Below are 25,453 nucleotides of genomic sequence, written 5' to 3'. Positions count from 1 at the left end.
CACTCGGGGTGTACCCCAGAATGGTCGTACATTTACGCATTTCTCTCCACTTCTTGTATGACGGAACCTCAGGAGTCAAAGAGAGACAAAACCGTCGTTACCAAAGCGGTGTAAACTGTCCCTGCCAGACCAATGGCAATGTTCGAGTACAGGAGCGGCACTGGAAACACTGAAAGAAAGAAGAATGAAAAGAATCGGTGAATGTAATTAGACGATGGTCGGTTGACCACGAAGGGGCTATCACTAAAGGCGGATTATAATAGCACACATTGCGCCCTCAAGAATAACGTGGTCATTTGAACTGCAAAAGCACCGAAGCTCGCCATATTGACGCACGTGATTCCACGTGCATCGGTGTGCTTGCGAACAAGTACTGGCCGGTAATTAGAGTGCTAAAGGTCTCATCCTAGTTCATCCGACTTAGCGTGTTTGGAGTCGTCGTCACTTTCGCACTCACCAGGAATGGACTTCTATAGCAGGACTGAGGGGAGGAAAGGAATGCGGTTGGTCGGTTTATTGAGGTTTAACGTCCCAAAGCGACTCAGGGTATGAGAGACGCCGTAGTGGAGGGCTCCGGAAATTTCGACAACCTGGGGTTCTTTGACGTGCACTGACATCGCACAATACACAGGCCTCTAGAATTTCTCCTCCAAAGAAATTCAACCGCCGCGGCCGCCGGGATCGAACCCGCGTCTTTCGGGTCAGCAGCCGAGCACCATAACCACTGAGCTACCGCGGCGGCAGAAAAGGAATGTAGTACGTACTATGTGTGTAGTACGTACAACATTCCTTTTCTGCCGCCGCGGTGGCTCAGTGGTGATGTAGTACGCACTATGTGTGTACAAAACTGTTTGCTCTGGGAAATGCGCAATATGCCCCTGTCTCGACCGTCTGGTGAAGGCAAGCTTACTTGCGCAACCGAATACGAGCCGGAAGCATAATCCGGACAGTGATACACAGTATTCTTTCCCTCACACGCGAATTCGTCCAACCATTTACTGGAGACTGCGGCTATTTGTATTTACTCAGCGGCATTACAATGTACTAGAACAGGCAGTGCAGCACGCGGTTGGCATGCATGTCACCTAATCTTGTGGCTTCATCACAACCTGCACATCGGGTTGTGAGCAAACTGCGAACCGTAGCGGGTAGCTGTTGAATTAATGACTGGTCACGAGAGGTTGGCTCCGAAGAGCAAAGTGGGTCGCACAAGCCCCCACAGATGGCGGCACCTTCGATCGCAGGGAAGTGGCGCATTGCTTAGCCACTGCACCACTGCGCAGGAATGGTATAGGAACTCCCAGGGATGCATGAGTGCTTAGTAGACAATGACCAATTGTGCATATGCGGCCATTAACCTAGTGAAGCTTCCACCTGATACCCCTAAGGCGGACCTTAATTGTCCCCTGCAACTTTTCGCTTAGGGTGCGTGTTTTATTTAGTGATCACCGCACCTGTGTATTTATTGTTTCTAAATACCACACCACGGATTTTGCCACGTATCATTGCAGTATTCGTTCGTTCGCGCTCAAGGCCGCAGGAACGAGCATTATCAATTTTTTTATGACTTGCAAACAATGCTCTTTATTTGGGCTGACATGCGTCCTCAAAAGAGCTAATTAAACAGCACGGCAGCGGCGTAAGCAACAAACGTGCTCGTCAGTCGTCGAACTACGAATGCCCGCTGCTCGCGGCATCGTTCAATTTAAAGCCGGCAAGGAAACTTCGAGATAACCGGTCAAAATTAACTACAGTAATCTGGAAAAACGTAGATGCAGTTCTTCATGGCTGTGATCAATCGAGATTAGTCGGGTCGCTTTTCGCGTCCCCAACAAAAATGATAACGCCCGTTCCTGCGGCCTTGAGCACGAACGAACGAAAACTACAATGATAAGTGGCAATAAAAAGTTGGACATACGTTGCGACACACGAAAAGATCTTTTTTTTTGCGTTTTCTGTGTTTTTATGTAGACCAATGAGCTGGAACTGATTTACCGCCTAAAAATGTTCAACTGAAACTTGGCCGTTCATTTTTAACCCTACTTTTTTGTTGTAATAACTTGCTCGGGATCTTTCTTTAGTTCTAACTAACTTTTTTTACAGGTATTTTCTCTCACTTTTTTGATAAGTATTTTCTCCCACTGCCGCTTAAGGGGTGAGTTTTTTAATTGCAGTGCTTTGTTTTTGGTTATCAATGTCTGCAGATGTGAGTTTCGTGCAGTGTGAATTGTTATTTTCGGCTAAACTAGTATCCCAGATAGTTGCACAGTGCCTCATGGTATCAGCGGCACGCCATCAAAAAACAAACAAATTCCATTAGGCACTTCAAATGTGACAGCATTTAGCTCGTGCAAGGCTAGTACGCAGACGAAAATAGACCCGAGAGCCGGAGATTTTCATGTCTAGTAAATCAAAGTTGAGCCAAGTCAGTTCTTTTTACGTCATGATACACCAAAACAAGTACGCCAAAAAGTCTTCCAACTGTGCGCTGCTGCCTTCGTTAAAAAGATATGGTATATGCCGATGCCGCCATCCTATTTCATTCGTTCGTGCTTTTACGTTTTCCTTTCAGTCAGCCATGCTAGTCGTCCTTGACACGGCGTCTCGTAATATAGGTTACAGGGCTGTGCACCGCAATCGCAGGGCAGCTGCAGGCAGCGCGGTTCTGTCAGAAACTCGAGCGCTTTGAGTTGCACATCCGTCGAATAAAAGTCCAAAAACAGTGCACGTTAGCTCGCAGCGCTACAATGCCCAAAACACAGAAGAGCAGTGTTTTCGCTGACGCGCGTGCTTAATATAGGAACAGCAATTCAAACTGTGCACAGGACAAAGCAGCGGCATTGGTGACTTATCAAGCTGGAAGCAATATATTAAAACAAGTTGCTCTTTGGAAGAAGGAAAACAGTTAAGGCAGGAACTGGCGAAATTTTCGCTCGAAGTGCGGAGCAACAGAAACGATGCCGTGCCCCCCTTATAAAAATGGTCTATTGACAGTCTCTAGAGCTCTTATAGACTCTATTGCCTTCCTATAGATCTATTTATTTTGTGTATCTGTAGCCTATAGATTGTGTATAGATAAAAGTCGATTAAAAGTGTATGGCCATCAATTTAGATTGTCTATAGAGTGTCTATAGCATTTCTATTATAGACTGTTCTCTAGGATTTGCCTGTATAGAGTCTGTGCATAGACTTGTGCCTATAAATTATACAGTCTATAGACTGTCTAAAATTTTTGTAAGGGCCACCTCCCGCTCACTGCGTCTGCACTTCACCTTCATGGCTCGGACTTTACGGCTGACGCCTGCCTTATTCACGGCTTGTTTACCCGGCAGAGGACCCGCCGTGGTGGCTCAGTGGTGACGGCGCTCGGCTGCTGACCCGAAAGACGCGGGTTCGATCCCGGCCGCGGCGGCCGAATTTCGCTGGAGGCGAAATTCTAGAGGCCCGTGTGCTGTGCGATGTCAGCACACGTTAAAGAACCCCAGGTGGACGAAATTGCCGGAGCCCTTCAGTACGGCGTCCCTCATAGCCTGAGTTGCTTTGGGACCTTAAGCCCCAATAAACCAAACCAAACCAACCCGGTAGAGGGGTGCTGTAGATTTAATTATCAAGATTCTATACGGGCAGGGCCATCGCGTTTCTGCAGGGGGAAAGTTTCTCGTACGCCAATTCGTGTATCTAAAAATAAAAGTGGACTTTCAAATTACATTATTGTGGCAGCACTGCCGTTTACATGTCCTTGCGAACCTGTCACAAATACGCATTTTTCCTGTGCACTGTTCTGCCGCAGGACGTTTTAATTTCACTGCATGCTTCATTCAGAAAGAGACCATGTCATTTTCAGGGGGGGGGGGGGGGGGTTGAGGAAAATTGATTCGAGGTAACTGCGACACCCAGAACTGTGACGTATGGGGAGAGATCAAAGAATGGTAAAATGAGAGAGTGATGTAGTCGCCGAAGCGGAGGGTTGCGGAATAATTTCAACCTTGTGGGGTTATTTAACGTGCATTGCTTCCGCACAGCCTATAGGGTATATATCTGAAGTAGATGTACGAAGCTGCAGTAATGAGGATAACGTCCTTTATTTGATAGGATGCTGGAAACGATGGTTGTAACGTAATGAACCTCTTGAGTGGATAAAGCGAGTTCAGATAAGGAGGAAAATAAAATGAAGCGAAAACTTTATGGCAACCATGAAGCACAGAGCTTGTTGCATGTCCTATTAATCCTTTGATAAAGTCAGAAGGAGAGAGCAAAACACGTGTGTAAGCTTAATATTCTACCTGTGATCAAGCCACGAAGACTTTTCTTGGAATAATGCAGTTTATAGCTGTGCAGGTTTTCTCGTTTCTGAGAGAATAAAATCACTGCTCTTAAACTCAACGCGATGAACGTGAACGTTTCTGATTGGTTGGAACAGAGACATTTTCCTCTGCATTTCTTTGGTGATATGTTTAGAACAGGAAATATCAGATATAAATCTGTAATTGTATTTGACTTGGTTACCCCTTGATAACGAATTGATTTTCATACGCCACTCACAGCTCAAAGAACCTGCACACAGTTGCTTGCCAGATCCTTTCCTTTCCGGTTCTTGGCAATGTGTTCCTGTGTGCTGTTCTGTGCGCAGTGACCCACGTACGCGACTAGAACGCTTTCAATCGCAATGCTGCGTCATTAGTTGGCTCTATTTGCCAATCTCCCCAGGCTTTCGTAGAGATTTTTCAACGATGATGAGTAATTCACGATCCATGCAAAAGCCGACTAACGTAGGCTATCGTTTCGAGCGGGCCCTAGAAGTCTCGTAAGCGATGAGAATGCGTTGTCTAGTCCTGATTGGCACTCACGGAACAAGTGTGTCAACCAAGGCAAACCAACCATGAATACTTTATAAAACGCGTCCAGATCAGTAACTATTAATTGGTTCTCACCCATTAGCAGGAACATTTGTTTAGCAGCTTACATTGTACGAGCGGTGGTCACCGTGGGTATCCGCGGAATACAGAAATGAAGCTAAATGCGCTTCTGTAGTGTGAACTAAGCAATCCTTCTCATTTGCAGGTTCTATGCTGCATGTTTCCATGATTGATTTCGCCCTGCTGTGTTCTTGTGTCTGAAAACACCAATCAACATTAGTCGTAAAATTGGGGGTCCACACAACAACAGAATTAAATTCTGGGGCGCACTACGACGGGGGTGTCTTCGAGATATTGCGTGTCCCATTATTATTATGTAATGTTTCCGTGAGCAGACCATTTAGCTTAAGTTTTCAGCTTTTGTTTTGCTTAAGAACAGTTTACCACTTTGCACTGCTTTTTACTTGTCACGTTGGCGACCACAGTTACCTAGTGGACAATGGCAAAGGCGCCGGCGATTCACGTACGGCTGCAACGGCAGAACAGGGCGGAGAATTGGCTCTGCATTTGCTATTGGCTGCTACATAATCCATGGTGTTGGAAAATTTAGGCGCAAGACAAGAATATTGAGAGAAATGTTTGACGACAGGAAGGCCGAGAAAACTGTTAGTACCGTGCTGATGGAGAGAGAGGACACAGAAAGGGTACGAGTGAAGATAGGAGTTGACAACAAAATGCAAGATGTGTGATGTGTCCATTTGGATTGGATTGGAAAACATTTATTCACCGGCAAAAAGTGTTTCAAAGTGAGTTCTTGGTCGCGCTAGATGGCCGTCAGCCCGTGGCCAAGATGTAATGAACATGTCCACTTACACAAGCGTTAAGACAAACGTCATAGATGGCCTGAACAAGCATCCGTGAAACAGGTGTGAAAGCCATATTCCACTTGTTCATGCACTAATTAACTAGCACGCATATAGAACCTTATATTAACACATGTCTGACGGACAAACGACCAGACAGGTCTGGTGTGAATAGCTGATGGCGTATTACATGCGCACATCTCAAGAATTTGATTAAAAGGTAGGCGTCCGTCCGGCATCGCATAAAAACTGGAGTTAGGCCTTCGCTGCGTACTAGCTTTGGTTGACTTACAGCGTATGCTCAGAAAGAGTGTTGAAGCTTTGAGCGACAAGTCAGTGTGACACGAAAGCATGCCACAATCAGCGCTGCTGAGACCAACAGCTGCATGCGTTGCTACTAAATATAGTGGAGGGCGAGAACGGAGGTAGATATAGAATGAATAGCCTCTCTCCTTCGGCGCGAGCAATCTTAAGGAGAATAAACACCAGTATTAGTGAAGGTTGTCTTCGCCGAAAATAACTGACTGAACATATATTTCTGCTTTAGCATTCCTTCCTTCAATATGCAAGGTATTTGAAAAGTAATCGTTGAATGAGAGCTTTTTCACATTTTGAGACTTTTCATGCTCAGTAGCACGAGTTCATTCATTGAGGGCTAATTGCGCTAAATGAGCTTAAAGCAGCTATCCCTACTTGCTTCACTTAGTCCAAAACAGGACTGAAATACGTACTCGTTGAGATCCCTATTGCTGCGCTGTAGATGGCCACTGCGCCGAGGGTTTGCTGCGTTTTAGTAGAAAGGAATTGTCAAACAACCAACCTTCCTCTCAAATTATAAGATGGAAAAGCAGATGTGACCAGAGAATTGGCCACATAGCGCGTGAAGTTTTATGCTTCTCATACCAAGACATTTAAGAGTCCCTGAAGCTGGTGCTTACTCAACTTGACAAGTACCATGATTCGCACTGTTGTAGTGCTAACGCATTGTAGTATTCATTTCTTTCACTTAAAGCATTCCTTCACCCAGGTTAATAAAGATGTGATTCAAGATATGGGAAAAAAACTGACTAAACAATGCAACAAAGTGGATAGCACGTTTGTGTGGCACTTAGTTCTTAAGCTATTTCTCTATAGACAAGGAACACGAACGAAAGGCATCAGCAAACTTTGATGTTACCGTTTGTCTAAACGCTATAAAGCAGGGCTGGGTGATCAGCTAATGTGGCTATGTTGTATTGTCATTGCTTTAGGTCTGGAATATTAGTGAGAGGTAAAATCACTCCCAGATTGTTTTTAAACGTTAAGAAAAAGTTTCAACTGTACTGCTTACACTGAAAACGAAGTAGACGATGCAAGCCGTGACGCCGACCTTGTTGTCGAAACGCATCCGCAAGTACTTGAATTCATGAAAAAAAATAAGTAAAGATATGCATTCATATATAGTGTAAAAGGTAGTGTGCATGCTTGACTACCTATAAACGCTGCCGCACACAGCAGCATTAGCAAGCAATTAGTGGAAGAGTGAGTAGAGTAATACACGTCGACGAAATAACTAAACCTTAACAGAATTTAGCAAGGCAAAGGTACCATCATTTGTACATGAACGCGGAAGTTAGAGCTTAAACTCGGATCTGTTAAGATGCACCTGACACAAGGTAAGGAAGCATAACCGGAGTTTTGAATGCAAAACAACTGTCCACTTGTGCCCTTGGTTAATGCAGCAGCACTGGCAGAAATATTACAAACGCTCAGCTTGCATCCTTCAAGAAGCCGTTAGTTGGAACAAAGGCAACGCAGAGAAAGCAAACGGTGTGTGCACTTTATGACAAAAAAAGTCATACGAAAGGGATCGAGAAGCCTGATTAGCAGGGAAGTTTTATCACGCAGTATGTGCCTAGGTTTCAATACAATTACCTTTGGCAATTCTGTCGTTCGGCTTTACGCTTTCAATAATGAATCTAGATCATACAGGAACGCTAGACTACCAACTCTCTTACCAAGCGCCCTCCGCAGCCAAAGTCTGAGGGTGGTTTCTTTGCAGTGGCGAACAAGTTCGCGAAAACAGTCACTTTGAAATGGGCAGTTAACAGCATAGGATGCCTTAGACTATTTATGTAATGTAAGAGGGAATGTAGGAACAAAAACCTAGCACCGTTGCATGCATTCCATAAGTTCGTGGTCTCGGGAATTTTCTTAAAGCAATGAACGCTGGCAACCTGCAGTTGGCATCTCACAATTGAAATCCGAATAAAACTATAGCAGTTTTAGCGGAGATGTGATGCAAAGAATATGGAGGGTGCTTTGGCGCAAGCATAAGTCGCAAAAGCGGTTAATGGTTTGGCTCAAAGAGGCGGGAAGAATGTAATTTATAAATCACAAATCTAGTGAAGTCTCTTTAGCTGATACAGGATCCTGGAGTGAGAAACAAGCCGGACAGATGAGATTTACAGAGCGTCTTTTTCGGGTACTTCGCTGGTACAGCGTATTTGATGCAAGGGTTTTTACTGAGTTCTTTACCAGGTACAAAACAGTCTACTCTGATTTACGTAGCGCCTTCTCGTATCCACCTTTATGAATTAGACAATATACGAAGGTGTGGTAGTTCTCAATGGTTCCAAGTTACACCGTCCGGAACACGCTGAAGTAACGAGCGGTAGGTTGATGTGAATGAGATTAAAGGGAGGTACACCAATGGAAATACGAATTTGTACGTTTATTTCCCCATATAATAAACACACTCACAAACATTTCACTTGTACATATTGCAACCAACTATCACATAAATCACTACTTAACATCTTCACTGGCACCTTCATCAAATTCTTCACTTGATTCGTTAGACGAACTGTCTTCCCGTCTTCTCCATAACACTTTCGTCATCATCAATGGATTCACATTCTTCTCGGCTCTTCTTAATCAGCCCTAACACCGCCCTGTGATCACTGAATCCACTATATTGGACCATGACATCATCATTGGCACGCGGCAGGTCGTTGTTTCTACAGTGCTATTGTAGATGGCACCACGGGTCTTAATGCGAGATGTGTTGTTTTCTAGTTGCTGCCAGAGATGGCGCTGTGATCTCAGGGTGGTAGCAGACCCCACGAGATCTCTAAACCTGATGAGTAAGATCTAACGCTTTTAAAATATTGTTCTTGCTTTCTTGACAAGTAGGTTTCATCTAAATGCCGGTCTCTTTGTTTCGCTTCCTACATCGGCACAAATGTGAAAAAAAAATCGTCTCTATACAGCGAGGTGACTGTTCCCCTTTGTACTGATCTTAACAGCACGTGCAGCTCAGGAGGAGAAATTCGCCATATATGCTCACCTGGAAAATGGACGCCACGCGTAGCCTGTACAGGAGCGGAACCAGTGTCGTTGACGTGATCAGTGCTGACACCGGCAGCATAGCCATCCACCAATTTAAGTGGAAGCCGTGGCCGTAGTAGTGGGCCATGAAGGCCACCACGGCCATTCCGCTCACCGAAGACGCCAGGACGGAGACGGTGAGCGCTGACGCCGGTAGTGTGCGGCCGCCCAGAAAAGCCTCCATCTCGGGGCTGGTCCCATCACCGGGCGAAGCCTGGGTTTCGGCATCGAGTTCTTTTATTAATGGGAAAGCATAACTTGTCTATGCCGACGATTTCGTGTCCGTAAAGCGTGTCGGCTTCCTTCCTGTCTTCTTTCACTCCCTCCTTCCTCCCTTCCCTTAAGGCGCAGTTAAGGTGTACACCGAGATATGTGAAACACATACTGCGCCATTTCCTTTCACAAAAACCAAAACTAACCAACCAATGACTTCTCCGTTCGTGCGAGAGTTAAGCGAAAAAGAATGATTGCAATTGATAGAGGATGATGCGAGCATGGTGCAAGTTAAAATTGGGTCGACACGGAGTAATTAGTTACTTATTTCAAGCCAGAAATATCACTTAGGCGCCAAATTAGGATCGGACGTCGATATAGCGCGAAGACGTGAAAACCGTACTAGACGTAGAAGTTGCGGGGGAAAAACACCACGTCGTGACACAGGATGGTAAAATGTCTTTCTAGACCAAGTTTGATTGACCTGGAATAATTAGTTAATTAATTATAGGTCAAAATGTCACTTAGACGTCAAAATAGCCCCGGACGTGCGTATAGTGTGAGGGCGTCAGATAGGGGTAGACGTCAAAACTGGAAGAAGTAAAAAGAGAGGCAAACAGACAAAAGAGAGAAAAAGAGGCAATAAGGGAGGCAAACAGTCTAAAGTGAAAAAAAGAGAAGCGACGAGTGCCGAGGAGGCGTCAATGCTTTCGCATTCTTCCAATGCGGGTCGCCGCAGTGATCTCTAACGTTTTTTCCCAGGATTCAACTCTCGAGTTGTGGTTTCCTATTTGACAATTATCCAGATGCAGGTTGCGCATCTTTCCCTTGTGCGTGAATTTAAGCGAATGCGTGTCTTTGTACATGCCTTGTAAACAGTCACTACCCTTACATTTTACATTCTCCTGTTTCATGTGTGTCTTCTTTCTGACAGAGAGGCTTAGCGTTGAATAACAGAAGGAACGAAGAAAGACAGCAAGAAAGAAAGAACGAAGAAAGGAAGCGCCTGTCCTGTCTTAGTTCCTTCGTCCTCTCTATATGCACGTCGTTTAGGATGGCGTTTTTTTCTTCACAGCCGCAAAAAAAGGCCACCACAATGGATGAAAATAAATGTATACACTACTAACGGGCATCAGCTCTGGAAATTCCCCGTCTGCCTTCAATAAGATGGCCGCTACTTCCAGGTTTATGCTGCGGTTCGCTTTTGAGCACGTAAGCGGAATTTTTATTTGTTTCCGGTATTTCAATCAGGCTGACAAGAATAATCCAGAATCACGCTAGACTTTCGGTAATTTCCCTTTTTGGCATTCTGATGTATACTGCAGAATCTTTCACTTAAACCTTTATCGTATTTCTAGTGATAGAAATGCTCAGCATTAAATTCTACCCAGCTCTAAGTCGAGAATGTAAATATATCGGGTAGCTCTACTAGAATATAGTGAATAAGATTAACTTCTATTTGTACCAAGGCTCATGTTACCAAAAACAATTGGCAATAGACTGGTATCATGCTATCGTTGTCCATTGCCAAGTTAATACATTATTTGGTGTAATGACCGGTGGGCAGTATTTTTTAGGCTTTTTATGTTCAGTGTAGGGATTAAAATTTGCCCCTATCCCATTGATTATTCTCGTTTCTACAGGACGGCGCTAGCGCTACAGAGCGAATATAACCTATAAGCCTCCATGACCCTTTGACCGCTTCAGGCGCCGCTCGCCTGTGGCTCAATTATTTTTTTCTGCATACGGAACCCGAGCAGGTATGAAGAAAACTGGGTTCACAAAACAAATCTCCAATGGTTGTTTTCTTGCAGGAACGTACAACATTTTGTACAAGGTGTCACAGTGGACGCAGACCGCGGCCGCGCAACAGGAGGATCTGTCACATGTATACCTGAAAATTAGGGTACCAGATGTCTATTTTAAATTGTTCACGTAACGCTAAAAATCAGAAAAAAATAATATTACCGGCGTCGATATCTGTTACAACCGTTAAATGGCCATGTCGAAATACAGATAAAAATTGAATGAAATAGATGGAAGCATCAAGGAGCTTGTCAACGTTTAGGAAAGATCACTCGTTTTCGTATAGGTACTTCTCTTAAATCGTCTTAACGTCAATTCTCTTTAGCAGCTGTCATGCCTGGACAAGATCCACCCTCCCCATCATAACACCCTTCACTCTTCACACACTCCTCCCCTCACCAGGCCTTCCTCCTCATGCAAAGTGAAGGCCCTATTTAAGCTAGCCCACTGTTGATGAACGCTTTGCCCACACGAAGACAAGTCCTCTTGTAGAAATGTTCGCCAGCACCCTGAGGCTTTCCCCTTCCCTTTTTTCACTTTGTGTTTCCAAGACCCCATCCATATTCCCTCGTCCTACCATGTCGAAATACGTGTCATTTAGTGCAGTGTTTCGAAAAATAATTTTTTGTGCGTTCGCTACCAAACATAAGGTAGCACCTCCGCCGAAATATGAATTGTGCTTAAGTCTGCTTAGCAATTAAATCGAAACTAACCATCGTACCCAGAGAGAACCGCGAGTTCGCACAGACCACTCAGGAGATGCTCTTCTGGATCCCGATGGCCATTATACCTTTAGGAGCACTTTCGCCTCTTACATATTTTCTTAAAATATTTCAACATACTGCTTTCACTGCGAACATTTTGTTTCACTTACTCAGGACAGCCGGACTACGGCAGCCGTCGTCGGCGTATTAAAGCTCACCTTCCTCCAGCGACGAGCCACGGAGAAGTAGAGGCCCACTAGGTACCCCAAGGTGGTGAGCACGCCGAACACGGCGCAGTCCGCAGCGTCGAGACTCTTCGAGACAGTCATGTGTTTCCTCTTGGATGAGGGCGGCTGCATTGATATGTAGTCACTTCTTAAGCAAGCGTATCCGATAACGTATCTACGAAAGCGTATCTGCTGTATCATTACCATTTTTAATTTCCTTCGTTCAAACGATGATCTAAACAGGCAAGCAATGCGCACCAATCTCTGCCATATATTCCTAACGAAATGAGCGAGGCATTTTAGAGGTCACATTTACTCGGTCTTTTCTAATAGCGTTCCGAACGCCTGGTGCCATTAATAGTGAGATGCTTCCCCTGGGTTTGTTTGGGATAGGTGTGCTGGTAGTTATCCTTTTTACATCTTAGAGGGGGCCTACCTGCCTGTTGGGTCTCGAGATGCAGCGTAATCCTTTGTCCAGTATGTCCCTGCTTTTGCTTCTCCGTTAATGCTCTTGTTACCGGTAATGTTCTTGAACGACCCTGTTTAGCAAGGGTTAACCAACCACGGAGAGTTGATGCAGCACACGCTTCAGGTATGCCCAGGATCGCACTCGGTGCGGCAGCTTCGTCGCACCAGGGCAGCTGCAGTTGTGCAGTTGTGCCTGGCTTGTAGCAGTTCAAACTGCTCAAAAATAAAAACCCGCCTTTATTTCTACTCTATTTCCGCTTCGTGTGAAAAGAAGAACGGAGCAAAAAATAATTCAGTTCTATTAGATCAATGCTAGGAACTGCAGCTGGAACAGCGCACTTTCTCGAACCGCAGAACGACGGGAAGCCGCAACATTCAGAGAATGGCTCTTACTCAGAGACAGGTGTTGCTTTCACTATACCGATGCCCCCAGCGCCAATATGAGGCCGATCCCGCAGTAAGTCTGTGTCGGATGTTATCAGGAGGGATACCGCTGTTAGGGGATCGCCCAAGCCTCTCACGCGCGTCACATTTTGAAAGTAATGGCGCGTTGCAGTGACAGGCGATTAAAATATACGGGAAGGATTCATGTGAAAGTATCTTCAGCGCCCGGATTTTGAGGAAAAAGAATTTTGGTGCTTCTCTTTGAGCTCTTCCGTAATTGGCTATTACGCTGCTACTGCACCCGATGGGAAGTTATGTAAGAAACGTAAAGCAACTGAACATAAAGTTAGCGCCTTGAGAAACGAGGACAGAATACATCGATAATAGCCGCCTGTTACTTGCCCGTCTTTCCACCAGCCGCAAGGTTAGTCTGCCGGTATAAATGTAGGGAAAAGCATGTGCTAAGGATTATAGAATATGAGAACGGACTGCATCTTATTTTTCTTAAGCCTACCGCTCACCTTATTTTATTTGCAATAGCCTTTGGAGAGAGTGGTTTAAAAAGGCGCAGTAGCACCAGGAATCATTTTGAATTGCTTACATTAAATAGTTCGCATTGATTAATCACTAATATCTTCCGTATAGCCACTTCTAAAATTTAAGGAATGCGAAGTTAAAATCAGTTAGGCATCAAACCAATAACAGCACCCAAACTGCATCGGTGCTCATATATGCTCACCTAGACAGACAATGGTCCTGTTCTGTTCCTGCTCGAGTCTAACATGGATTCATTCACATGGCCCTTGTTAACTTTATACTGTAGGGCCGCAGGAAGAGTGGCTGTTCCTGTATCGACATCCGGATGAATACAATCACACGCAACTATATTATGTTCAATCGTTTCTACAGATTTACCAGAGACTCCACATGAGCCAGTTTCATGGTTAATTTTCTACCCTGATGTGCCCTGAATTTTTTTCTCTCTCGATTAAAGCTACTTATTTCTGCGTTCCTGTTTATTGCATACAAGCTGGAACAGTCTCATCGAGTTTATTCCAATCTACAACAGTACGCGGAAAGAACGAACAGGCACTTCCTCTTGATTCATTATAGAACGATTCCCTCTTAATCTTCCTAGTTTTGCATGATTCGACACTCTGGTTCTTTTACATTGAGGTTATCCATTTTTTAGCTTGCGTTTCTAAGGAGAAAGCCTTTAATGCCTCATCGTTGTCGACAGAAGGTTGTCAGCAGAGGTCTCACGCTTTTCTAGTAAGGCTAGAGAAAAAATCTCTGTGCCCGATGGGATTCGAACCACCATCCTTCCGTTCCGCAGCCGAGCGTGCGAATGGCTGCGCTACACCCTGCCAAATCACATGCAGTTCTCCTTGTCTAGGACGCTGGAGACAGTTTGCAGAAAGGCGTCAAATCAGACGGATGCCTCCCAAACGCAAAGGCTTTCGCCTCACCGCACTTTAGGTCAACAAAGTGTGCCCTGAATTTTTTTCTCTCTCGATTAAAGCTACTTATTTCTGCGTTCCTGTTTATTGCATACAAGCTGGAACAGTCTCATCGAGTTTATTCCAATCTACAACAGTACGCGGAAAGAACGAACGAATGAACACGTTGTTCTTGCGATACCATGGAAGTTCAGAAGGGTAGCAGATCGGGCTAGTTGGTGCAGATTTGACATTTTTTGAAGCGCTCGTCCCTGTCTGTTCCCTCTGCGTCCTTGTTGTTTTAGCGCTTCAAAAAATGTCAAACCATGGAAGTCAAAGTATGTCTATTTCTAGTATAGTAAGAGACGAAAACGCTGAGCCGCGGATTTTTCAAGGTCATTCAGGGAAACAACAGATTCATCGAGTTTATTCTAATCTACCACAGTACGCAGGAAGAATGAACGAATCAACACGCTGTTCATGCGATACCATGGAAGTCAAAGTGTGTCTATTTCTAGTGTAGTAACAGACGGAATAGGTAAGCCACGGATTTTTCAAGGTCATTAAGGGAAGCAGCAGCCGCATCGAGTTTATTCCAGGCTACCACAGTACGCGGAAAGAATGAAGGAAGGAACACGTCGCTTTTGTGATACCATGGAAGTCAAAGTATGTCTATTTCTTGTGGATTAACAGACGAAAAAATTAAGCCACGGATTTTTCAAGGTCATTCAGGGAAACAACAGTCGCACCCAGTTTATTCCAATCTACCACAATACGAGGAAAGAATCAACGAGTGAACACGCTGTTCTTGCGATGCCATGGAAGTCTAAGTATGACTATTTCTAGTGGAGTAACAGACGAAAATGCTAAGCCACGGATTTTTCAAGGTCATTCAGGCAAACAACTGTCGCATTGAGGTTATTCCAATCTACCACAGTATGCAGGAGGAATGAACGAATGAACAGGTTGTTCTTGCGATACCATGGAAGTCGAAGTATGTTTATTTCTATTGGAGTAAGAGATGAAAACGCTGACCCCAGGATTTTTTAAGGCCATTCAGGGAAACAACAGATTCATCGAGTTTATTCCAACCTACCACAGTATGCAGGAAGAATGAGCGAATGAGCACGTTGTTCATGCGATACCATGGAAGTCAAGGTATGTCTCGTTCTAGTGGAGTAACAGACGAAAACGCTGAGCCACGGATTTTTCAAGGTCATTCAGGGAAAGAAGTGTCGCATTGAGGTTATTCCAATCTACCACAGTACGCAGGAAGAATGAACGAATGAACAGGTTGTTCTTGCGATACCATGGAAGTCAAAGTATGTCTATTCCTAAAGGAGTTGCACATGAAAACACTAAGGCACGGATTTTTCAAGGTCATTCAGGGAAACAACTGTCGCATAGAGTTTATTCCAATCTACCACAGTACGCGGAAAGAATGAACGAACGAAGAGTCGTTCTTGCGACACCATGGAAGTCAAACTATGTCTATTCCTAGTGGAGTAACAGACGAAAATGCTAAGCCACGTATTTTTCAAGGTCATTCAGAGAAACAACTGCCGCATTGAGGTTATTCCAATCTACCACAGTACGCAGGAAGAATGAACGAATGAACAGGTTGTTCTTGCGATACCATGGAAGTCAAAGTATGTCTATTCCTAAAGGAGTAGCACATGAAAACGCTAAAGCACGGATTTTTCAAGGTCATTCAGGGAAACAACTGTCGCATTGAGTTTATTCCAGTGTACCACAGTATGCAGGAAGATTGAAAAAACGAACACGCTGTTCTTGCGGTACCATGGAAGTCAAAGTATATCTGTTTCTAGTGGAGTAACAGACGGAAACGGTAAGCCACGAATTTTTCAAGGTCATTCAGGGGAACAACAGTCGCATGGAGTATTCCATTCTACCACAGTACGCGGAAAGAATGAACGAATGAACACGCTCTTGCGATTCCATGGAAGTCAAAGTATGTCTAGCTCTAGTGGAGAAACCGACGAAAATGCTGAGCCACGGACTTTTCAAGGTCATTCAGGGAAACAACTGTCCCATTGAGTTTATTCCAGTCTGCCACAGTACGCGGAAATAATGAACGAATGAACGAGTCGTTGTTGGGATACCATGGAATTCGGATTATGTCCATTTCTAGACGAGTAAGAGACGAAAACGCTAAGCCATGGATTTTTCAAGGTTATTAAGGGCAACAACAGACTCATCGAGTTTATTGCAATCTACCACAGTACGCGGAAAGAATGAACGAATGAACATGTCGTTCGAGCGATACCATGTAACTTAAAGTATATCTGTCTCTAGTAGAGTAAGAGACGAAAACGCTAACTCACAGATTTTTCAAGGTCATTGAGGGAAACAACAGCCGCATCGAGTTTATTGCAGTCTGCCACAGTACGCGGAAAGAATGAACACGTCATTTAACAATACTGCAGGTTGGGCGATTGGGACTGTTGTGTTTAGTTTTCTTCTTTTGGTTTTGACCAACAATTTTATCGCACTTTCTTCCTTTATAATTCTACGTGTTTTCGAATAAACTTCCAGTTGTTAGTCAGCGCTCGTGTCGTCTACTCTTTCTGTCCGTGTTTTTCGCGCTAAAATTTTTCAAGATGAACACGTAATTCTTGCGATACCATTGGTGCTTGGTAAACGCTCAAGTGCAGCCTCACTCGCTCAAGGATTAGCGGTTGCTTTCTGTTAGTCACAGATATGATGACGTTTTTAGTATTTTGACAGGGATATTCCACGCGTGTCACCATTCAAGTAGCCTCTAGAGTTGCCTGTTGAGGTATACCTGATCATCCTAGTAGTTAATACCATTATATAAAATTCAATCATCCGCGTAGAGTCTGATCCTCCATTTGAGTCCATCAAAAAGGACATTTATGAAGAGTAAAGAAAGCAAAGGTCTGTTACAGAGCCCTGTACACAAATGAAAATATTTCTGCAGGTAATTTGTTGAAGGCCGCATACTGACGTTGATACTGAGGACATATACTGATGATAGGCAGGAATGAACTGAATCACAAAACAGTTTATATTTTTACTCCACCGGCAGTTTTGTCAATTTAGTATTCTAGATTTTATAGAAAGCTTTAGCGAAGTGAAAGAATATTGCATCAGAATGACTTCTGTAGTAACAGCTAAGCTTTAATCATCAGCTATTTGTGATAGCTGGTAAGTGCCAGAAGCCGTGTTGCACAGGAGATAGAATTGGGTGAGCATCCAAGAGAATGAAGACATGCTTATGAATCATGTGCTTTAGGAAGTTACACCATGTGCTTGTGGGAGCTACGGAGCCGCCATTGTTAGTAAGTTGTTTATTACCTTGCTTAAAGAGTGTTTCTTTTTTACATAACTTCTAAGGCTCTCCCATGGCGCTTGCAGAAAGAGAAAACCGATAAATGATTGCTAAAAATTGAGAGGACCATTTTACCTACCTCTTTTAATATTAATTTGGGAGGTCGACTGGACCGGGTGCTTTCCGTTGAGTAAGAGGCTAAATTCACGACACTTTCCGATCTGCATATCCTTAGTAATAGGCAACATCTCGAACTCATGAAAGAGAGGTGCCATGGTTAATTGCAGAGACATGTTAGATGCCCCTGCCCGACAGTGGGCATAGTCAGAGTGATGATGATGACGATTCCAAAACAATACAACACAGGCAAAGTAATACTAAAGGGAGACTCCAGCACAAGAGAGATCTTGCACGCAAAGTGCACTGACACACGAGAGAGTCAAACAAAACAGAACACAGTATGCTCACCGGGCATTGTCAAAGTTGGATGGCCGGAGGATCATGACGCGGCCGTCCAGAAGACTGGCGTGTGTACCCTCGCTCGCTGGTCTGTGGCTGGGCAAGGGGTTTCGACCCGGAAGTCATGCGGGAGCGCTTCTCCGAAGCTTGACGACGGCACGAGCTCACGGGCGGCGTCAAGCGCCTTTCATATATAGGGCGCGCCAGTGACGTAGCCAGAAAATTTGTTCGGAGAGGGCTCATGTTGCCGCGCGGCCTCCTCATGGAATTTGTAGAGGGATCAAACGCAAGAATAATAACTGCGTTGCCCTTGACAATGCCATTGTGTATTAGATAACGCTACGCATGGTCCAGACAAGTGAAATATGTATTTTTGAAATAAAAGAATGTATTCGTATGTCTCAAATATCGTGACAGAGAGAAATGTGTACTTATTAAGTAAAGAAAATATCACATGAAGTCTAGAACTATACCAGTCCGAAACCAAGAAAGCAGTGCACGCTGCTGATATGAAAAACGTAAAGGCCTTGAAATGAGCAAGTAGAGGACAAATATTTTAATAAATCTTTGTCGTTCAAGCACCTTTACATTTCTGTAAGTATGCAATGGCCAGAGAAAAATCTCAATGATGCTGTCCTTCGCGTTCTAGTGTGCTGCGCAGCAGCAGCTGCCACCGGTCATGTACTGCGAGTAATTGTACCGATATTTTAGTAGCAACACCGAGCACATGCATAAACGAGGAGTTCTGCAAAATATACGTTAGAAGAGCGAAGATAAAATGCAATATTAGAAATGCGAAGATACAACTTGATAAAGGACAAAAAAGTGTCAGTGGAAACGAAGTCACCGAATGCATACACAAAACCTCGCGACAAGATATTCAAATACACTTATGCCTCCATTAAATCTACGTATCTAAACAAAAGTCACTGTGTATAATGCTTCAAGCAAGGCAAATAAACATCTTGCGCAATCACATATAATAAACGTTGCACAAGGAAAGACAGACCATCCAGGCAGGAACACAACTTTGACAGCAAAAGTCGCGATATGTACTTGGGCCATGCTCAGGTTGGTGACAGCTCGAAAAAATGTCGGGGGGGGGGGGGGGGGGGGGGAGCTGAAGCCCCATAAGACCCCCCCCCCCCCCCCCGTCTTCCCGGCTACGCCCCTGAAGCGCGCCATATCTGTTCGTTCCTTCTCGCCAACACAGGCTCGTACTTACACACAGCATTAACCTTAGTTTCTCTCTGTTCCACCCGCCGGGCGCCCATCGCCTTTGGTCAGGCGTGGAGAGAGGCTTCTAGAAAGTTGTAGCGTCTTTCCGACTAGGCGTCGCTGCGCGCGAGCGAAGTGCCATCACTCAGCATGCTCGAGGTTACCCGCTCTTCGTGGGCAATAAGTTAAATTTTCTCCAATGTTCTCGAACCGTCTACGCTGATTGCTATCGCACCGCGCCGGTTTTCCAGATGTGTACCAATTGGAACATCACGTTCCAATATGTCAATAACCCGTGCGTATGATAAATGGAGAGCTCCAATGACCTCCAGATCTCGTACCTTTGACACTCGTTAACCGGTTATTTACTGCAGAATCATTAAAAGCTGAGTAAGAGTGCTCTAAGCTTGAAATTTGCCGTTCAGTTTTAGCTTGATTTAAGTTGCATTCGAGATGTTTCACCTTGTGTTTTACAATCTGTAAATGACTTTAATATTAGCTATACTTTCTTTATTGCCTGTACGTATTTTAAGTATTTGCTCTTAATGTATGAATTCGGATCGCAACTTTTTATACAATGCATTGCCATGATAGAGTTTTTGATTAGGGTATTATGAGTAGCCGACATATAATAACAATTACTTAACTTTTTCTATCAGCCCCCGTATATAATTGATTGATCTGGAGTCAGTATGGCTAGTCACGAGTTTCTGGCGTTATCAGACAAGATTTTCGCAGCTGCTGCGGCGAACATGGCTGATAATTTGAATGTTGAATATTAAGCTGGACAGAACTACACGAAACTGGAACCGCCTAGTATAGAAGGTTGAAGAAATTCTTGAGTTAGCATCGGGGTCCATGATTTGGCTTCACTGAGAGAGAGGGTGGTAACCTGGATAATGCAGTTTGTTCTGTTGAGAAATCGAAGAGAAGTTCTTGGATTTATTGCACCATTTTGCAACATCGAGTGAGAGACAGGTGCCGTAAAATTTGTGGATAGAGGTAGGTAACTCCCACGCGTGTATTGGATTGACACATTTCTGGCAAAACTATACCCAAGAGGGTAAACAGTGGACGAAGACCGAGTTCGTATTTTAATTTTAAATTGACGTTGAGGGTACTCTTTATTCTACCCACGCCCTCTTCAGCCAAACAAAAGTTCTAGTCTTGTGGCTGGTCCCCGTCTATAAAGCATGTTTGCCGCAGAACGTTTCTGAGACTGACATCGAGGCCACCCCAAGATCTTTCAAGTCTATGACAACTGCATGATAAAATGCTTTGCTGAAGAAAACTACATATGTCTCAACGCTAACACTTCTATTAGTTAGTTCCTCAACTCCTCGATGCACATAAAAGCGGCCGCCCTTATCACAGTTGAACAGTAGCATCTTGAGCCAGAGCATTTCCTCAGGAATCCGTCCTCTCACATCGCAGCGTGAGTTCGGTGCCAAGCGGCGTGTGTTCGTCGCCGTTCCGACCGCACGCAGCTTCGCTGCTGTCCATTTCCATCACTTGTTCGCCAACCTGTCGGAATAAGATACAATATGAAAAAAAAACACAGTAGATCAACAAAATCACCTTCCCTGACAGTCTTCGACAACTAAGTAGCTACTAACAACTGTCATGCATCTGAGCTTCATTAGTGCAAAATAAGACTTTAGTTATATTAGCGTTGTGCGCACATGCAAACCAATAGTATGCAACTTGAAACTTCGGAGAAAACCCACCTAGGCGCAAATAATTTCACAAGGACACAAAAAGAGAAGAGTTGTCCGTTGTCTCCTCGTCTCTTTTTGTGTCCTTGTGAAGTTATTTGCGCCTAGGTGGGTTTTTCCCAAGTTTCAAGATCCAACTAGCCCGTCAATATGCCTTACTGAATAGTATGCAAGTCATACAATTACACATCGTGCAAATATATAATTAAAGTGTAGAAACAAATTTGAACTTTGCCAGTACAAACGAGAAGGCCTCTTTACAGTGCTAACTATTAACGTAAGGTTCCCTGATCTCCGTGCTCAGCGGCGACGTAGCGGCAATGCCAAAGCATCCTTTACTACATGACCACCTTCATCATCAGCTTCATATATTAAACATTAAGGGTCCCGTAGGGGCATTACACAAGGGAGACAAGTGTGGCTGGCGGTCATACGTACATATGAAGGGACCACTAATAACAGCAGCACTAAGTAAAACAAAAGTGTAAAAAATTGAAGTATTCAGCCAAGGAGATATTCTGATAGACTACATAACAACATTATCATCAAGTGGCGCGTAGGGTGGTAGCATGCGTAAAAATACATATATCCCTTATTAGCCACTTTATTCAATCACAGAGCTCACTTGAAATATCAGCTGACGAGACCTGAAGTGGCGCCATATTTTCAGAAATAATGGGCTTGTGAGGCGGTAGTTGGTATGAGCCTTTTGGGCGCCACCTGAAAAAAAAAAAGAATTAAGCAAGGCCCATGGCTGTAATAAAAAGGGACCAATATTGTGTGCACTGAGGCCTGAAAAAGAGGGATCGCTATAAAGTAAAAAAATTGCACATTGTGCTGAAACTCGCCATGTTGGGTCTATAAGCATGAAATCAAGCAGAAAATAGGGTTCGAAGAAAGGTTTAACTTTCTTTATAATGTTGTACCAACTTGCCCAAGCGTCTGCCCTGACACGGAAATAGGATTATTGAGAATAAAAAATGCCATTGGCTATAGGCTGGAGATTAGAGTAAAAGACTAGTAGTGCTAGATGTACATATTTTCCGCAATGCCTCAAGCAGCTGTCTGCAGAGCCCGGAAGGTACACTCGGGCGCTTATTGACGGATTTTAGCGCTGCCTAATCGAATTTACTGAACATCTTTGCGTAATATATGTACCACGATTCGTAGAAACGAACAGGTATAGTAGTGCATTGCTACGGTTACCATGAGAACTGGCGTACAAGCGCTCCTCAGTGCACCTTTCGCATGCTCTAGTGAAGTGTATGTGCACTGCACGAACGAGCTTGCTTTTGTACTCTGCTATCGCACGTCCGGCGTTTTGCAGCAAGCGCCATTTATGACAGGACTGACCTAATGTGTAAATCTGCGGCCATTTTTGTCGAAAACAAACGCGAACGGAAACAAAACACTTGTTCTATCGCGAGACAACTTGTATCCTTAGCAAAACGAGGTAAAACCAGAAGGATACCTTCAGGTTAGCTGGTCACGTGGTCTAGGATTGATGTCGTATGTCGTCATTAGAATTTTCTGATGGCATAGCGTGATCAGTAGTGTGATGTGCAATAGCAATACTATCTTAGGAAATGTATTTTAGTTATTAGCAGGCATATAAAGAATATAACTAGCAATAATTCTATTATTACTGCGTCAGGGATGAAGCCGTCGAGCTTAGAACCAGAGCTCTCCCTCTGCTTTGAGGCAAAATCTATGAGTGTAATAAAATATAGCCACAAATATTAACAATATTGCCTCGTGCTCTCATGGCTATCGCTTCGGTTAGTGTTTGTGCCAGCGCGCAAGAATGGCCATATGTTTATTCGAACCACAGCTTCGTTTTCAACTACAGCCTTGTTCAATTACGACAATGTTTGATAGTTTGATGAGCGGAGGCCGTAAATCCTCCACGGACACTCGCCTGTGGCTATACTCAAGGGTGTTGCCAGAACAATCGTGAGCAGGAATCCAAAGAAGCCGATCCAGAAGTACGACACCCGGTACAGGGGGAGCACGTATGGGCTGCGAGGAAAATTATTGATTTTTACGTTCATACGACATGGCGTAGGCTGTAACGGGCGTTGTAGTAGAGAGATGTTACGGAGCGAGAGCTCAACTACGCCATGTTTCCTTAAGGTCATCGGGTGTTGCAGTTTCACCTTCAGCAGGAGGTGCGCCGGAGGTGTGGCTGTGACGTCAGGCCACGTGACTGGCTGCAGCCGCCACGCCGCTGCTCCGACCTCGGTGCGCCGACCGCCGCTCCTCCAGATGTAATTGTGCACGTGACTCGGCGTTTGCTTAAAGGGAGACTGAAGCACTTTTTTTGAAAATCCGGCTGGCAGCGGCGTCCTATAGTTTTTCATGCTGTATGCTCGAATATCGCATCCAAATAAGGCAAAAACCAGCGCGAATTGCCTTTTTTAGCAGAAATATGCGGCCTGTGCCGCTGGGCACGCAGCGCGGCGCGCCGCCGCCCGTGATTGGTCAAGAGAGGTCGTGACGTCACTTTGAGGACTGGAGGAGCTGCCGATGCGGATCCGGCGCTGCGCTGAGTGCAGATCGCAGCTTTCCGTGGCGTTGTAAAAGCGAATATGGCGACTATTTTTTTACTGACCTCCAAAGGAAAGGGTACCACAGTTTGTTCATTCCACGTATCACCTGACAGCAAAAAAGACACGCGCAAAAAATTCTACGCCTAGCACAAGCATACGCTAGCGTGAAAGACATGTATGCAGACCATGCGTAAAAGGTGCCAGCACAACCTCGGCTGGTATTCTCGGAAAGGAAGGGGTGCGAACAATACTCAAGTCAATTACCACTCCCGGACGCCTCCTGGCTCGCCCGAAAGAGCGTCATCCCAAAGAAAAGGCCCAAAGCGCTGTGTACAAAAAATCCTATTCTCATTACCCGGCGTAGGTTGGGGCAAGAAAGTACTTCAAGGAAACGATGAAGCAGCACAAAGCTGATGTCAAAATTAGCGAAGCACAGTGGCCAAGCACTGCGAGGCATGTGACCACAGGGTATTGAAGGAATCATTATGCGCTGGAAACCAAGCTAAATACGCGCATAAGGCTGCTGCTTCATTCGTGGCGCGTTCAGCAGATGCCAGAAAATATTAATCGCTGCCTCGGAAACGTTCGCCCTCCCTAGATTTTCAGTTTAGGTTCAGTGAAGTAGTGGCCAACTACGTGTGTTTAAAAGCCAAGCTAGCTGCAACTCGTTCGCTGCCACAACTTGATGAAGAAACCGACTAAGGTAGCGAGACATGGTGTTTTTTTTTGCAAAAACTTGGTTGGGATTCATTTCTCTGTTAAATTTGCATCCGAAATCAGAACGTCGAACGCTTTCATTTTAATTGCTTAGCTACGATTAAAAGAGATGCCGCATATGAAGAGCTTCGATGCTGGCTTGCTTGCTTTGCTTTATTGTGTTTTACTTTGCTTGCTTGCTTGGACACATCGAACCGAGTATAAAATCCCTAACCGAGCCTTGCTGAGCACGCTTCAGGTGATCTGGCGGCACCTAAGCTGAGAAGAGCAACACATGCTTGAGCCTCTATTAGGTTTCTGCAGGGGCTTAGTGAGGATGTTTCTATTTTTAAAAGAGACGCTTCTTCAAAATGGTGACACCCCTCTCATGCGCGAGGAAATGAAAGGAACTGCATGCGTCATGGTTCAGCCGCGGCAGAAATTTCCAGAGATCACATTAGGGACAAGCTCTGCATGTAGCCGGTGTCACGAAAGTGCTTCGAGCAGAGTACGCTTGCTTTGGTCCGCTTGAATTCTTCGTCACAGCAGCGAGCGCTTGCGCTGCGAGCGTATGATCTTGCGGAAAGCAGTGGAAGACGATACAGTCGCGGGCGTAGTTCGTGGACACGAAAGCAGAGTAGTACCTCGTGTTGAACATGATTCTGAAGGTCGGCTGACACGCTTTGTACGTCCCAACGCACGCAGTGCGAGGAACAACGCATGCAGCACGAAAAACAAGGCGCGCTGAAAGCTCTCTCGGGTGCGCCGAAGTATCCCCGGCTCCTCAACGTGACGTCACGTTGGCCGACATGGACGAGGTTTCCCCCTCCGCTGTTCTCCTCTCCTGCGGTCGCGCGGGGCGCGGGAGATTTATACATCGCGTTTTTAATTGGTGATTACGCCACTGTTTTGGCCAAAATAAAAAAAATAATTTCACAGACGTGATCAGCAATGACACTACTTCAAAACCCTAAAAAATTAGCTGATTCGAAAACCGCCTCAGTATCCCTTTAAGGAGGCGACGCCGCTCTGGCATGCGGTTTCGCCATGGATGACAGCGCGGCTTAGAGTGTGCCTGAAACGCCTGCGAAGTTTTTCAAACGCCTAACCAAGCGTAGCCAAGTGTAATGGAGCTTTCGCTCCGCATAACCAATTTTTTTATTTGGATCGCTGT

General features: G+C 44.8%; 2 protein-coding genes across 2 annotated transcripts in view; both read right to left on the bottom strand.

The window, feature by feature from the left end:
- LOC149346986 (sodium-coupled monocarboxylate transporter 1-like) overlaps window positions 1–12,140 on the bottom strand; it is a 33,356-nt gene extending 21,216 nt beyond the window's left edge. Inside the window, exons 1-5 of the mRNA XM_089585477.1 lie at window positions 12,030–12,140; window positions 9,048–9,302; window positions 7,050–7,115; window positions 6,451–6,502; window positions 102–169 (exon numbers count right to left, since the gene is read on the bottom strand). Coding sequence (XP_089441603.1) covers window positions 102–169; window positions 6,451–6,502; window positions 7,050–7,115; window positions 9,048–9,302; window positions 12,030–12,140 — 552 coding nt within the window. The remainder of the gene's footprint in view (window positions 1–101; window positions 170–6,450; window positions 6,503–7,049; window positions 7,116–9,047; window positions 9,303–12,029) is intronic.
- Window positions 12,141–20,726: 8,586 nt separating this feature from the next.
- LOC149346985 (sodium-coupled monocarboxylate transporter 1-like) overlaps window positions 20,727–25,453 on the bottom strand; it is a 35,523-nt gene continuing 30,796 nt past the window's right edge. The window contains exons 15-17 of the mRNA XM_089541456.1: window positions 22,953–23,053; window positions 21,660–21,754; window positions 20,727–20,843 (exon numbers count right to left, since the gene is read on the bottom strand). Coding sequence (XP_089397582.1) covers window positions 20,727–20,843; window positions 21,660–21,754; window positions 22,953–23,053 — 313 coding nt within the window. The remainder of the gene's footprint in view (window positions 20,844–21,659; window positions 21,755–22,952; window positions 23,054–25,453) is intronic.

Source organism: Amblyomma mixtum, chromosome 4 (assembly GCF_055824585.1).
Source record: "Amblyomma mixtum isolate Tamu chromosome 4, ASM5582458v1, whole genome shotgun sequence".
Lineage (NCBI taxonomy): Eukaryota > Metazoa > Arthropoda > Arachnida > Ixodida > Ixodidae > Amblyomma > Amblyomma mixtum.
This window is presented reverse-complemented; position numbering and strand designations above follow the sequence as displayed.